General features: G+C 33.5%; 1 protein-coding gene and 1 pseudogene across 1 annotated transcript; both read right to left on the bottom strand.

The window, feature by feature from the left end:
• Window positions 1-626: 626 nt before the first annotated feature.
• On the bottom strand, window positions 627-1,321 carry LOC11439774 (WUSCHEL-related homeobox 13-like; annotated as a pseudogene).
• Window positions 1,322-6,300: 4,979 nt separating this feature from the next.
• LOC11440325 (histone H3.3) lies at window positions 6,301-6,842 on the bottom strand. The gene has a single exon (XM_003621775.3). The coding sequence runs from the start codon at window positions 6,837-6,839 to the stop codon at window positions 6,405-6,407; it is 435 nt and encodes a 144-aa protein (XP_003621823.2). The 5' UTR covers window positions 6,840-6,842; the 3' UTR covers window positions 6,301-6,404.
• Between the last annotated feature and the right edge of the window lie 9,225 nt (window positions 6,843-16,067).

A 16,067-nucleotide genomic window follows, 5' to 3' on the forward strand; every position in this document is an offset into this window, starting at 1 on the left:
TAAGTGGTGCTTGGAATAGCTTATTAGAGCTTACTTAAGTTAAGATGACCTTATGATATAACCACTTAAGTTAGAACACTTCTCAATATTTTCATAATCTCAGTCATTTTTTAATTTTCCATAGAACATTTTTTTAAGTTAGAAACTAATCTAAATTCTGCCAAGGTTTATAACAACACCCCACAATGGTTGCTTGAGTAAGACATCAGGCAGGGTAACTTAATAATATCATATAAAAGGACAGTAAATAATCAGCTTAGTCCTTGAATATTTCAAGCATATATTGATCCTAAAACGTGTCTTTTGCTAGGTAGACTTATCGTTGAATGTGTTTTTTGTTAGTCGGTTTAGTCCAAGAAATTACTAACAAAAGACATTCAAGGATGTTATTGTAATTTTATTATATTGTGGGATTATATTGACACTGCCTAGCACATTTAGGGACAGTCAAGTTCTTGTTGAAATCAGCTTTGAGAATGGTATAATTTAGCTTACATTACCAAGACAAAATTCCAACTCATCACATTCTTAAAATTCTAATCTTTACACACAAACATAGAAACATGTAAATGAAAAAGGCATAATATAAGCAACATACTTGAGTCTGATATGCAACAATCTCCGGTTCAGTTTCTAGAGCGTCGTAAACTATCATCTGATTCCGAATTCAAATCCGCTAAGTACTGGCTGCACAAATTTTTAGCAGACTGTGATGCAACAATCTCCGGTTCAGTTTTCTTATCATTGGAATCAACCTCGGTCTCTACTTCTGGTTCATCATTAACATTATTTTGTTGCTTTCCCTTTGACCTAGCACGCCTATTCTGAAACCAATTATACACACTGGTCTCTGAAATCTGCCCGTGCTTGGTTAAATCAGCTGTTATCTCCTTTATCTTTTCCTTACTTGGAGTCCCCGTCTCAGCTTCAAATATTCGCTCCAAACTTTGAAGTTGCACAGGTGTTGGTGTCCAACGCTGCCTCAGCCTAGTAGACCCTAAAAATCATTATTAAATGTTGATTACAATTTATTTAATCTATTTTAATAATATTCAACTAAAACACATTCCTAATAAACCAAACCGTACCAAAGACCCGGTTCATAATATTGAACCGGGCTCCACCCGGTTAACTGTGATACCTTTGAGAATGAGTAACTAAACTACGAATCTGTAACAAACTTACCAGTGAGGGTGAGATCTTGTTGAGAAGATAAGGTTTTATGTGTTTGAATGAGTTGCTCAGAGATTACAGAATAAACTGCTATTTGTTTCCGAAGAGTTTCAACTTGTTCATTGGTCATCACATTCACTTGCATCATTCCAACATTCGCGTTCTGATTAAAACCGTTCCTCTGCCACTCCATCTCTTTCTTTTTCTGTAAAATAAAAAGCGATTAATGATTTTCATTTCTATAAAAAAAGTGATCTGTGAGAAGAAGAAACCAATGGTGCATTAGTAGCGGCCAAAGAGGACAACTTTGCATTTTCAACTGATCAAAATTCTAGTTTCTAACAACTAGGGCATGGATCAGATCAATATTCTTCTCAATAAAGATGAATATTAACAATGATCATAGCATAATGAAGATGAATAAGAGTTGTATAGTTCTTACTTGATGATGATGAATCTCGTAGGGTTGCCTCAATCTCTTGTAAGAATGATAATTGAGTGTGGAGGGAAAGAGGGAGCCGTGTTTTGCTTCTAGGGTTAGGGGAAGTATTTATGTTTCCATTTTATTTTTTACAAAATCAACTAATCCTAATAAAACCTTACAAGTCTCTTCCTAGTAATAAATAAATAGAATGAAATCATGTCAAAAAAAGGCTTAATTATTTTTATTTTGTCAAAAAAAAGGCTTAATTATTTTTATGCATCATGAAATTAAAATAGACAAGACATCGATTTAGACCAAATGCATCCTAAAGTTTTACATTTCTATCATATTAGTCATTTACATGTTTTTTCCATTTTCAAATTGGTCCTTTTAGCAATACAATGTTTGCAACATTAACTTGTTTCGTCAAACTCCGTTAAAAGTCGCTTACACCCATAAGATGGAAAATCCACACCAACAATGTAAAAGGATAAAACTGAACCTCCATAGATGAGAAACTAGCAAATAATCCTTCTATGAACAAAGAACTACTGAATTGAGAGAATAAATATTATTCACAAATCTGAAAAATTGCAATGTAATGCTACATTTATCTATTCTATGCAAATCTGGCAGTTGCCATTCCATATTATTTCCCAATTTTTTTTCTTCATATACTTGACTTAAATAATTATATATATATATATATATATATATATATATATATATATATATATAATATAAGTCGCTCACATGTCACAGGTTTCTCTTTTGACCTAGCGGTTTATGCTTGATGGATGATTCGTATATCTGACTTGTGTTCAACTCCTGCTGAGGTGTTGCAGGGAATCGAACCTGTAATCCTGCAACACCATGTTAAAATGCTCTCACCCAAACCATTTTGCTATACTGTTTAAAGTGTTAGTTATCTAATTGTATTCAACTATTGTAACTATACACTCTTCTATTAATTAAACCATCGGCTACAAGCTGTCATACACCTCGATGAATTAAACCACTGACAGGGCCCCCATTTAAAGCCATAGCAAGCTCTCTATGGACTTAACCCACTGAAATTGGCACCAGAGGGAATCGAACCTGAGACCTCTGGAGGAGCAAACTCCAAGATCCCAAGCCAACCACTAGGTCAACCCCAAATGGGTCTGTCCTAGCTTTAACCACACTATTTAAGTAAAATGACGTACCCTAGCTTTGACAACCTACAGAGTTCTGATTATGCAAAAAGGTTAGTTCCATGACACATTTTATGTGATCCTTTCACTAGAAAAGGATGTCCGGTCAACATGGAACTAACTATCAAAGTGCCATGAAAATATAGCTTTAGTGTGGAGAATTGAAAGACATCCCCACTTACTAAACGAGCAGTGAAAAAGAGGGGATATCGAACATGACCTAATCGATTTATCACTTTATTTGCATCGACTCAACCACTGCCAAGTGCAACCCCCCATCGTTACTTATTTCTAATCTAATGTGCAGAAATAACTAGGAATTTCATAATCTTTGAGGAGACGAACTTATAAATATTATTATTGTTGACATGTATAGTAAACTTGCTATATTTACTCATCATTGAGATTGGGAATCTGATATATGCAAAGAATTATGCGGATCAGTGTGTGATGTGTGTGAATCATCTGAATGATAGGGTGGAGAGGAAACAATGATGTCATCAAGGAATGAATCACTAGGAGTAGCATGTGAAGTTTTTTTTCTTCATATTATCAATATACAATTTTGATTGATAAAGGAAATATTTTAAAATAAAATGAAATCTCTAGATAAGAATTTTTTTTTAGTGTAAATCAAATAAGATTTGTCCATTAATACCAGTTTTAAACTCCAAATAGATGCATTTTCTTGATCTAGAGTCCATTTTTCAATTTGATGGTAAAGTAGAAGCAAATGTTAGGAAGCCAAAAACTTTAAGTGAAGTAATGTCAGGTAAATAAACATTTGAGAAGTATTTGGTAAGGAGACTTTTGACCTAAAAAAGTTGCTGGCAAACTATTTATGATGTGGAAAGCATGACTAATTACTAGAATGTGCCCAAATTTTTTGGTAAATGAGCTTGAAATAGTAGAGCTCTAGCAATGCCAATAATATATTTGTGTTTTCTCTCTACTATTCCATTTTGTTGTGGTGTTCCAACATACCAAGTTTGATGTATAATTCCATTTTTAGAGTTTAAATCTTTTATAAGAAGTTCATTACCATTATCTGATCTAATACATGTTTCTAATACATGAAGTTTTTGTATGAACCATTTTAACAAAAGAATGCTTCTAACCCACTTGGTTTGGCCTGGTGGTATTGACTTGGGACCTGGGAGTGTGCTCCTCTTCAAGGTCTCAGGTTCGAACCCCTCCGATGTCAATTTAAGTGGGCTAATTTAACTTTTAAAAAAAAAAGAATGCTTCTGCCTCGAGCTTTCATGAGATATATCCATGTAACTGGATTTATCATCAACTATAGTTACAAAATATTTGAGGCAAACATGGATGTTAGAGGTAAAGGGCCCCATATATCCATATGAATTAGATCAAAACAGTTATTAGTGATATGAGAGCTATTTGAAAAAGAAAGTTTTTTTTGTTTAGCATAAAAACAAGTACATAAGGAATATAAGCTTTTGTTGCTTTGGGACAAGTAAGATGTTTATTTATTTCAACCAATTTGGTATATGAAGTAAGACCAAATCTCATATAGTCCTTACAATCATCATTCTGAACTAAACTACTTGTGGTATGGATAATGTGAGATATTACAGGTGAATGTAAAATGCTAACTGATGGTGTGTCAAGAATATAAAATCCATAATTCAAGCTAGCTGCACCAATCATCTTCTGTGTATAGTTGTCCTGTATTGAACACTTAAACTTATCAAAAATTAAATGGCATGAAATATTTGGAGTTATTAGTTTATGAATAAAAATGAGATTGAAGGAAATTTAAAATTAAACCCTTGTTCATTTTCAGTCAGTCCTTGTAAATGACTCAAGTGAGTATCTATAATCTTTCCTAGTCAAAATTTTAATTAAACAAATTTAAAATTAAACCAGGTGATTTAATTATAAACCACATTTCATTTTCAGCCCTTTTTTTCATTCAGTCAAAAAGAGGGTTTCAAAACAATCATATTTGACAACATCAATGAGATAGCAAAAAGGAAAAACAGTACACAAGATTTGCAAAACCAGACCATGTGTACTACTGTTACTTACCTTCAGAAGTTCATTCTTTAAATCATGCATGTCATACTCAGGTAGCCTTCATTGACAGCATGTTTAAGATTTAACCAATTCTCTCTTCTATCACATTTTACCAATTTCAATTTCTCATTGAGTTTACACACAAAAAAATTATCTCATTGCCATATTAGTATATTACAACTAAAACTGTTGTGATGTCTGTTTTAACAACATAAATTAACCCATCAAAGCTTCTTAATTAATAAGACACATTATTGTCACTTTGTCAATATGGTGAACATTATCTTGTATTAAAGCCAAGAGTGAAGTTATAAAATAGAAAAGAAAAATATTGGAAGAAGAAAATAGAAGCTGAAATTGTAAAATTAGAAAGAAACAATAAAAAAAGAAGTCGCAATGGTGATAATCCAATGGAACCAGAGATAAGATGGAGATTCCCTGCAACCACAGCCAGCCAAAGCAGCGCCACCATCTCTCCATTGTGTTGTATAATTTGGGAATAAGCGGTGTGAGAGAAACCAACGGTGATAAACCAATCACTACTCTTGATTTGCCTGCGGAGTTTGGCTAATTTTCCGCGGATTTTGCCTAGGATTGAGGTTCCCAGTTAATCCCTTTGTGGGTAATTGTTTCCTTAGGATTTTAGGATCCGTGGGAAATTTACATCTGCAGGAAAGGTGAAAAATTCCGTAGGAAACATTCGGTCAGTATTTGAGGTGTTTTTCTGACCGCAAGCACATTTCCTGCGCATTCCGCAGGAAAATCGATAGTTTCTAGTAGTTTAAGTTCTTAGGTGCCTTGTTGGTGGGAGTTCCTGGTGAGTTATTTGGCCTTCATGCAGCCTGGTTGAATCATGAAAGATTCCATGGAAGATCTTATTCCAACCAGATATAGGAATTTTAAAAAATGGTTTCATAGTGTCTTCTTGACGCAGTACGGAAGCGTAGGTTAGCAAGGGTTAAACCTAGGTCGAAAAGAAACAAGTTTGCAAGCAACAAACTTATGAAAATAAGGTTCCGGAATCCACCATAATTTGAGACAACTTATGGCTTCTGTCATGACAACAAGAAGTGAATTCAATCAATGATATATTAGTTTGAATTGGAAACCAATACTGAATCGGTGCAATCAATTCACCACAAAACACTATTATGCGCAGTTCCTTCCCAACACGCCTCCCAAAATCAATTGTAGTGAATTGATTTTGCAGTGAGAGATCACACAAACAAACGATCAAAGGAATTTGTGGTGGAACGGCGTTCCTGCTACATATGTATCATTAATCAAAAGTAATTTTACCTTCCCTTTTTTTGTGATGTATATAAACGGTTGATTAAATTTTATATTTAATGGCATTTGTTTCCAAAATATTTAACTAGAATGGTTTCATATTCAACAGATATGAAAATCGTTAAAAGCAAATGCAACACAAAATATAAAATTAAGATAGCAAGATATTACAATCACCAATATTAATTAGTCTATGAGTAGACGTTATTTCTCATTGCTTTAAATCACTTTAACAGCAAAAAAACTAGCCATCGATCTAAATATCACCTTGAAACTCAACATCCTTAATCACATTCACCACGGATCCTTCTCGCCAATCGTATATCCTCAGGTATAATAGTGACTCGCTTAGCATGGATAGCACACAATTTAGCATCCTCAAAGAGACCAACAAGGTATGTCTCAGAAGTCACCTGCAATGCAAAAACAGCACGGCTCTGGAAACGACTATCAATCTTGATGTTCTGAACAATTTCACGGACCAACCTTTGGAAAGGAAGCTTTTTTATCAAGAGCTTAGTACTCTTCTGGTATCTCCTAATCTTAAGAAGTGCAATAGTTCCAAGATGATATCGATGTTCCTTCTTAACTCCAATTGTAGCTAGTTTAAACTTAAGTTCAGCATTGGTGTCAACTCGCTTCCTTGCACCAGCACAACTTAACTTACAAGCGGTTTGCTTTGAACGTGCCATAAAGAAAATTTGCTTGCTTTTCTGCATGAAATCGTTTCCAGTACTTTTGTGAAAAATATATGAAGCTCATATTCGATATTTATAATACAAAACTTCTTTTAGTCAAAATATTTATTTTTAAAAGTCAAAAATTGTTTTAAGTATATATTGATGAATCAATAATTTCTTTTGACTACATAAGTTTATAAATATATTACTATGGTCTAATGACTATTTCACAACAAATATACTAATTACCATGTCAAGAATCATCATGTCAAGTTCTATAACCGATCCAGTTTCCTCGCAACTTCTTAACCCATGAGGACATATCATCCTAGTCTAACCATATTTCAGCAATCTGTTTTAAAGCCAGATATACTAACTCACTATTGCTTTTTCAAGTTCTATATATATATAGACACGCATATGAGTCCACCACTATTTCATTCACAATTACTGGATTCTTAAGGATTCAAAACTTCTCCAGATCCCCGGCTTGTGATGCTGACATTAGGATTTATTAGGGTATCTCCTCAACTATAACTTCTATTCGGGGGCTAATTCTGAGTCTACTACTCTTTTTTTTCACCCAACGTTCATCCTTTAACTGTTTGACTGAATTTACCGATCACTGCTCCTTTTTTTGTCATATTCGACTTTACTGCCATCATATCCACTCCTCTTTTAAGTGGTATAATCAACCAAAATATAAGATTTCAACTCATGAGTAAAGTCGAATATGAGTAAATTCTTGAAGTCTATTCTTCAAGAGCTAATCCTCGAGTCCACAACAAACAACACTTGTCTATCTGAAGGAAAAAGAAAAAGAAAAAAAAAAGGGAGTGGGATGAGACCTACTTGTCTCAGTGGATTCACTAACTACAACCATAATGTAAGTCACCGACTAACTATAATATTCCCTGTTGCAGTTTGTCGACAATCAATAACTAATGGTCTATGTAGTCACTAGACCAACATCTATCATAAACTTGAATTTGTCAACTGACCACCAACATAGTGCCGGTAAAGCCTTAGATACAATAAAGCAATATTTTACCATAACTGCGTCATAATTTTATTATAACTTAATTGAGAAAACAAAAATGGTTCACTTTAGCTACTGTAAATACTATCGGGCATGAGGGTACGCAATAGCATTCACCTGCTGACAAAGTGTTTGATATAATAAACAATACTTTACCGGAAATGCCTCACAATTTCATTTATTATAATATGATTAATCACACATTAATGGTACTGATTACTCAAAATATCAACATAATCATGTCATTATTTTATTTAATAACAACCGACCTTATCTACCTTTCAAAATCTGAACGTTAAACTATCATTAAAAAATTAACTAAGAATAAATTCACACTAATGAAGGTTTTAAATAACGGTCGTGGACACGGTCGCGGTCGCGTTATTGTTGTCGTGATTTCAGCTGTTGCTGATACTGTTCAACAGATTGCGGTTATCGCGGTGTGAATTAATCAGAACGTTGCACAATTACCCTCACCACTTTCTCTAACTCACCTCACTTTATTATTTCGAGGTTCTTCTTTCAAACTTCTTTTCCAATGTCACGATACTGAAGCAAGCAACTACGAATTCATAAACACCAAAAATCCCATCTCTAAAGTCCAAACTCACACAGACACTCGACTCAAAGTTCCAATTCTTTTTCTCTTTAAAATCTCATTTCATCTATGTCACACACTTGCACAACAACACCAAAATTAAATGAGCGAGTGGAGGAGGACAGATACGGGAATTGAAGGAGTAACAAAGCTGTAAATAAAGAGGAGGTGATGACAAAGATCTGGAAATTGTGTTATTTTTTCGTAGCTGTAAAGGGCGGTCGCAGCTGTAACGTTGTGTCACAGCTGTATCGGCGTTACATATCGACGTTTTCATGTGATTTGTCTTCCCACTGCTAAAACAGGAAAAAACGGTATCTCCTCTTGCCTATACCGTTTCGTAACTATCTCCTGACTCTTGCATGAATAAGAATCATATTTCTAAGCACTAATTTCAGTTTTTCTAACGATAAACAGAGGCTAGATTAAAGAATTCACATACTCATTATTTATAATCAATAATTCCGATTCTAACTATTAAAATTCAAGCTTAATTTAGGGAACTCACCTTTAGTAGTGAAATCTTCTTCAAAGTTACTTGCTTCCTTCCAAAGCCTATTCCTTCAGCCCCTGATCCAAATTTTAAACATCATTTATTAGTCTAATTTCTGCATGCAAAACGTCAATTTCTACCAAAATGGAAAAATGGAATTTTTAGAGTAAAAATGGGGGCAATTTTGTGCCAGCCCATGGAAAGAGAGAGGAAGGGATTTCTCACTTACTTCTTGTTCCTTTTAAGCTAAATTGATGGACTTGATAGAAGATTTGAACATGAAAGCTTCTAGAGATTAAAAAATGGAGAATTTATTGGTGAGGGTTTTGGGCTAAGAAGAAAAATGTAGGAATTGAGTTATGGAGAGAGGTCACGCGGAAGAAGAGGAGGGAAGGAGTGATTTTCTGATTCTCCTTTGTCGTTCTGTATTGCTTTTGTGTTTTTATCAATACAATATTCAAAGAGAATAACGGATTTTGGGTTGGTTTTTTTTGTCATTCTAGTTATATTTTTAAATAAATTTTGTTGTAACAATGTTATATTGTTGGTGTTATTAAAAAAGATACTGTAAGATTTATTTTTTTATATTTGTTATATTATTGTTGAGTTTTTTTATATTTATTATATCATTGTTGTCATTGAAAAAGATAAATATGGTTTGTTGAGTTTGTTACTTTTGAAAGTTACAAATATTTATATTTATAAATTTAATCTATATCAAAATTTTTATAAAAAATATTATTTGTAATTTACGCATAAAATTTCTGTTAAATATCGTTGATAATCTACACGCATTAACACAATGAAAAGAGCAGAAAGACAGATACGTGAGTGTCCGTCTTTTCGCTAGGAGAAATGATATTTGTACACCCATTTTGTGATAAATTTTTTACAACTTTTTCTCTCATACTCACATTATTCTCTTATTCTCTCTCTTCCTTTTTTCTCTCACCATTGTTTTTAACCAATGAAAAGAGAGAAAAGAAGTTGTCATCAAAAGTTGTATGAAATGGTTGTTCAAATATCACTACTCTTTCGCTAGTAACAATAATGTTCTTCACTTATTTACTAGTTTGTCATTATGTGAAAGAATTTGCTATTATCTATGATACTCAATCAACTTTTGTATCGGGGAGATCTATACTAGATAATGTTATGGCTGCTATTGAAATTATACAATACATGAAGTCAAAGGTAAAAGGTAAAAGGTAAAGTTGGAGAGGTGGCTCTTAAGTTGGATATCAATAAAGCTTATGACATGATTGAATGGAATTGTCTTCGAGAGGTTATGGAAGAGGATTCAGACAAGGGGATCCCTTGTCGCCATACTTATTTATTATTTGTGCAAAAGACTTAATTGCGCTCATTCGAAAAGCGGAGGCTAGAGGCGAAATAAATGGTGTCAAGATTTGTACCAATGCATTGATAATATCTCATCTCCTATTCGCAGATGACTGTTATTTGTTCTTCCATGCTAACACGACTCAAGCTTCAGGTCAAGCCATCAATCTTAAAAAATCTAAGATATTTTGCAGCAGAAACATTTCAAGGGCAGAGCACAATAATATTGCTAACATTCTTGGAGTTCAAGCTGTGTTGGGTGTAGGTAAATATTTAGGCCTGCCTTCTATGTTAGGTACGTAGAAGTAAAACAAATCACTTTTAATTTTATTAAGGAACGAATTTGGAAGAAAATAAATTCTTGGAGCAGTAAAAGTCTTTCAAAAGCAGGAAGAGAAGTGTTAATCAAATCTGTTCTGCAATCTATTCCTACTTATTTTATGAGTTTATTCACTATTCCCTAGTCTTTATGTGATGAAATTGAAAAAGATGATGAACTCCTTCTGGTGGGGACATTCTGAATCACAAAATATATGTATACATTGGATGTTTTGGGATAAATTATATATGCACAAGAAAGACAGTGGAATGAGCTTCAAAAGTCTAGGTACTCAATTTGACAATGCTTGGAAAACAAGGATGCGGGATTATGACAAATCCAAATACTTTCATTGCATAAATATATAAAGTACAGTATTTCCCACCCTGCAATTTTTCTTAGTCAACTGTAAGTCATAAGCCTAGTTTTGTTTGGAGAAGCATATGCAATTCCAAGTTTATTTTAAAGGAAGCTAGTAGATGGAAAATTGGTGATGCACTTCTATACCAATTTGGAATAATTGTTGGATGAAAGAAAATGTTACTCTTTTCCCACTTCAGGATGTTGTTTCCACATTGGCAAATATGCGTGTATCAGATTGTATATACATTACATGGATCATAAGGCTTGGAATGTTCCTTTCTTGCACACAATATTTAATCAACAAATTGTGGAACATATCATTAATACACACTCCGTTCCTAGTGCATATCATTTGTGTAAGAATGAACTCCTTGATACTTCACACTTCAAAAAGCAAGGGTCGTGGCAGTTGTTATGGAATCTTAAAGCTCCACCAAAAGTTAAAAATCTCCTTTAACGCATTTGTAGGAATTGTTTATCAACGCGATTGAGAATCCGAGATAAGTGTTGTTTTGGAAAAGTAAGACCAAATTAAGGAAGTGAATTTTTGCACATTTTTTCCCCTTCCTAATTTTTTGCACAAAATTTCTCTTTTCAATAAATTTAATATGTTATATTTCTCTCATAACAAACAAATGTTAGTTACTCCCTCTTTCTCCAACAAATTTTTATATTCTTTGCACACACTTTATTTCTCTCTCATGACAAGCAACTATCACATATTTTTTAATAATTGTAAAGTAAAATAAAAATTATTCTAACTTCACATTAATCAAAAAATTTGGAAATTTTAACTTTCTTTCAAGTTCTTTAATCAAAATTTGAGCTATGGTTTCAACCAACTGTTGATTCACATTATGTGAAATAAATTTGAATGTTGAAGATAACAGAAAACAAACTTTGTTTTAAATAAACAAACTTTAGTTTTCCAAATACACATAACATTTTTAAAAAAACAAAATTTGTTTTAAAAAATAAACTTTAGTTTTCCTAATACATAGTATTAATTAGTTTTATTTAAAAAGATAAAAGTAATTGAGAAATGGTATAATTGACAAATAATATCCTTAAAATACCAAAACGATTGTTAAATAAAAATGTTAAATCCGTAGTCAAACAACACTTAAAAAGGAATGGAGGGAGTACATTTGAAACTCACAAATACCTATACTCATAATTGTAATCTATATAAAAATAAATTATATAAATTATTATTTTTAATTTACATGCAAAATTTCTATAAAATATCGTTGATCTACATACGTTGGCGCAATAAAAAGAGTGGAGTACTCGTATTTCTGCTAGTAATCTATATATCTATACTATATATTAAGAAAATAGCCTATTTTGGCTCTTTTGGGTTGTCTTTTTCTCCTTACAAAATTGCCTTCAATTTTCAATACAAATAATATATATAACAAACAGATAAGAGTAAATTTAAATATTAAAAAAAATATAACAAACAAATTCTATATATCTGATTTTTTCCTTATCATTTAAAAAAGATAAAGGATGAGACTGAATTTAAATATTAAAAAATTTGTAATAAACACAATTGTTTTTGTTACCGCACAAAATATATGGTGTAACAAACATAATATGAGTATATGTCCTTTTTTTTTTCTTTTATCCTTAAAAAAATGTAACAAATTATATCAAGTATATGACTATAAATATTAGCGAAAAAACGGGCACTCACATGTTTGTATTTCCGCTCTTTTAAGTGCGCTAACACGTGTAAATTATGAACGATATTTTATATAAAATTTTGATTAAAATTATAAGTACAAATATTTGTGACTTTCAAATTGTAACAAACCCAAAAAAATTATGTTTATTTTTATCAATAACAAAAATAATTTAGAAAATATTGAGTAGATCCTTATCTTTTTTAATACCACCAACAATATAACATAGGATAATTTGCTTAAGTGTATAATTGGAATTATAAATAATTCAACCCAAAATTTCAACCTCTTCATATATAATATTGATAATATTGTTCCTATTGTAGTGGAAAATTTTCTATTTTAATGGGATTTAATTTTTTGATTAAAATTTAAAATAATATTATTAAAGGATAATATAGTTTGAATGAAGAGTAAAATAAGTATTGAAAAAACTATCCCAAACTTATATATTTTAAGTCTATTTTCTTTTTTTTGATAAGGCCAAGAGAAAGGTTAGACATCCGGGAGAATCTGAAGTATCCCAGCTAGGTTGGCACCCAACATAAACCCCCGTCCTTTACCGCCTTTCCAATACGTAATATTATTAATAAAAAAAAAAATTACAAGAGGGGGGACTAGGGCAAAACCCTCAAAAGAAAGAAAAATTTAGACAAAATTGAGGAAACATAAAAGGCTAAGGAAATCTATACTTTGGTAGCTCATTCCTGACCCTAACAAAATCCACCAACAAAGAAGAAGGTAAAATGGTGAACCAAGTAGTGTCTGGCAGTGCATGCCCCAATTTTGCTATCCCATCAACAGAACAATTTCCTTCTCGGTAAATATGCGAACAAATAATTAGCACCAATATCGCATTAAAATCACGCAAAAAAACTTCCACGGAGCCACAAATATATTTTGAAACCTAGTCAAGTCCGCCCAAAGATGTCTCCTCAATAAACTGAACGTGCTAGCATAAATTCCAGCAATATAGTTTTTTGTTCCTCTGCAGACATAGTCCCAAACAGAATAAATAAAAAATCAGAACCCCACACTGCACACGGGTTGGGGATGAAAGGCTCCCTTTTATTCAAAAATTACTTAGTAACATGAACATTTCTCCAATATAAATTAGGAATAGAATCATATGCCACCATTGGTTCCTCAATAAAAACAAACGGCGGATTATTCAAACGACACATCTCACTGAAACCAACACGGGAGTCATTATTACCGATCCCCCGAATATTCCAAGAAATAATATTCATTTAAACGGCGGAAGAGTACCTTGAGAACGGGTTTTGTATGAAGCTTTTTTCAAATTCTTTTTCTAAGACTTTGAAACTACCTCTGTAAATGGTGCATCAGTCACAGCTGCCTCCGCTAACCAAGTTTGCATAAAATCTAAGTCTTTTTGCAGCACCGGATCTACATGTGCATCTTCCGAAGCTATAATACTACTGACATCTAATGTTTTTTTTTTTATGGGTGATAAAATAGATTCATGGTTCCCTTCCAAATTATTTGTAACTATCTCATCAGAAACATTCTCAAGTTGCAAGCTAAAAGTATTATTATGTATAACAGGGCTGCGTGTGATAGGAGTTACCAAATGTACTGGTGCAGCTGCCGGGATATCATCTGAATGCTCATTAGTTACCTCCCCATGAGTTTGGGACGCTGCACCAAGGTCTTCCCCCAATGACTCAGCCTCAATTGTCTTCTGTACGACATCATCTGTATTCATGGAATGTTGTTGCGGTTGAGGGGAAACATTGTATTTTCCGTTTCTACTTCAACAATTAGCGATTGTGCCACCTTCTACTGCGTGGAACCAAAAGCAATAGAGGAACCAATGCCAGATGGATTGTCCTTTATTGGTACCCAAGTAACTTTCTTTTTCGGGACCTTCTTCTTCCCCTGAGTTATATGTTCCTTAGGCACAATAGTTTCCTACCGTGGATATAACCGTTTGCAAGCAGAAGTGTCGTGGCCTATGTTATGACAATGCGAACAAAAATTCGGGAGCCACTCGTAGGCCACCTCGACAGTAAAGGCGTACCGTTACCTTTATACCACAATTTCATGAAAAAGCTTATGAATGAAGTCCATGTCGACAAGAATACGTGCATAATGACCAAACAAGTGCTTGGACGTCGCATTGTCAATCAAAAGAGTTGTGCCAACAACACTAGCTATCTCTCGGAGGGTCCTCTCCATCCAATACTCCCGAGGCAATTCCAGCAACCAAATCCACACCTGAGCATGAGTATTTCGTTGAGTATGCATATTAAAATATTTGGCCCACTCAAAAAGCCGAAGGACGCCCAGTTTCAAGTTCATCTGTGAAGAAAAATTCATAATATCCTCTTCCTAACGACTACATGCTCCATGTTCCTGTTGTCTTCCATATTTTGTGTAGTTTCAACTGAATGTCCTTGGTTGAATAAGGCTTGTCGTCCTTATTCAAAACAAGTCGTCCCCACAAATTGCGCTTACATATTTCCATCCCCTTTTCATAGATGTCAGTGATTTTGATGCTTACTGTTTCCCCTCTAATTGATGATTGAGGCAAGTTATCATTAGAGGAAACCTTGGTCGACGCCGTCAATTCCTGTGCAAATGATACCACCGGCATAGTGATCGGCGGTGGAGGGGAGATTCAACCCTCGTAGCTTTGGGAATGGCTGCAGGAGTGGAAATCTCAGCTTGCCAGTCAAACATGGCAGCTGGGATCGAAATCAAGAAGATTGGTTTCTGGGATCACTGTTAGTAGGGTTCAAAGGTTTGGAGAAAACGTGAACCAGTCTTTGTAACGACCGAAAGCATTAACGCGACTGCGTTTCCCCAATTTGATTGATCCAGACGGACAACACAAAGGAAAAACGACTGAGAATGGCGGCCGGAGCAATGGAAACAGTAGCTGGTACCAAAACGTGAACCGATTGAACAACTAGCAATTGAAGGAATAACAAAATCAACAAACCGATTGGAATGGGAAAGATTCACGGTTGAGCGGTGTCTTCATTCCCTTTCCGAGCGGTCATCAATTTCCAAGATATTTGGGTAGTTCAGGAGAAATTTACATTGATTTATTAATTGAACTATTAAGCTCTATTTTCTTTATACACAGCATAGAAGTATATATTTAAATAATCAATAAGAATAAGAAAATGATCGTTATTTTATTTTTATTTTATATACAAGCAAACTAAAATATGTCGAGTTGTTAAATAATTTCGTTAGATGCTTTGACAATAATTTCTACAAAAATTCATGTACGAATAATTTCCATTAATATTTAAAGCGGTAGAAAGAACGGACATACGGACATGGTATGCCATCAATTAAAGTATGTATTATGCAATAAAAAAGATTCTTAATGGAGTTCATGATATTTGAACTTTGTGGTAATACTTTGACCTTGACACCAAGAGACGAAGT

The sequence above is a fragment of the Medicago truncatula genome, chromosome 7 (assembly GCF_003473485.1).
Source record: "Medicago truncatula cultivar Jemalong A17 chromosome 7, MtrunA17r5.0-ANR, whole genome shotgun sequence".
Lineage (NCBI taxonomy): Eukaryota > Viridiplantae > Streptophyta > Magnoliopsida > Fabales > Fabaceae > Medicago > Medicago truncatula.

What these genes read in the sequence shown, in the direction of transcription:
- LOC11440325 (XM_003621775.3), bottom strand. Translation starts at nt 6,839, where the DNA reads ATGCAGAAAAGCAAGCAAATTTTCTTTATGGCACGTTCAAAGCAAACC.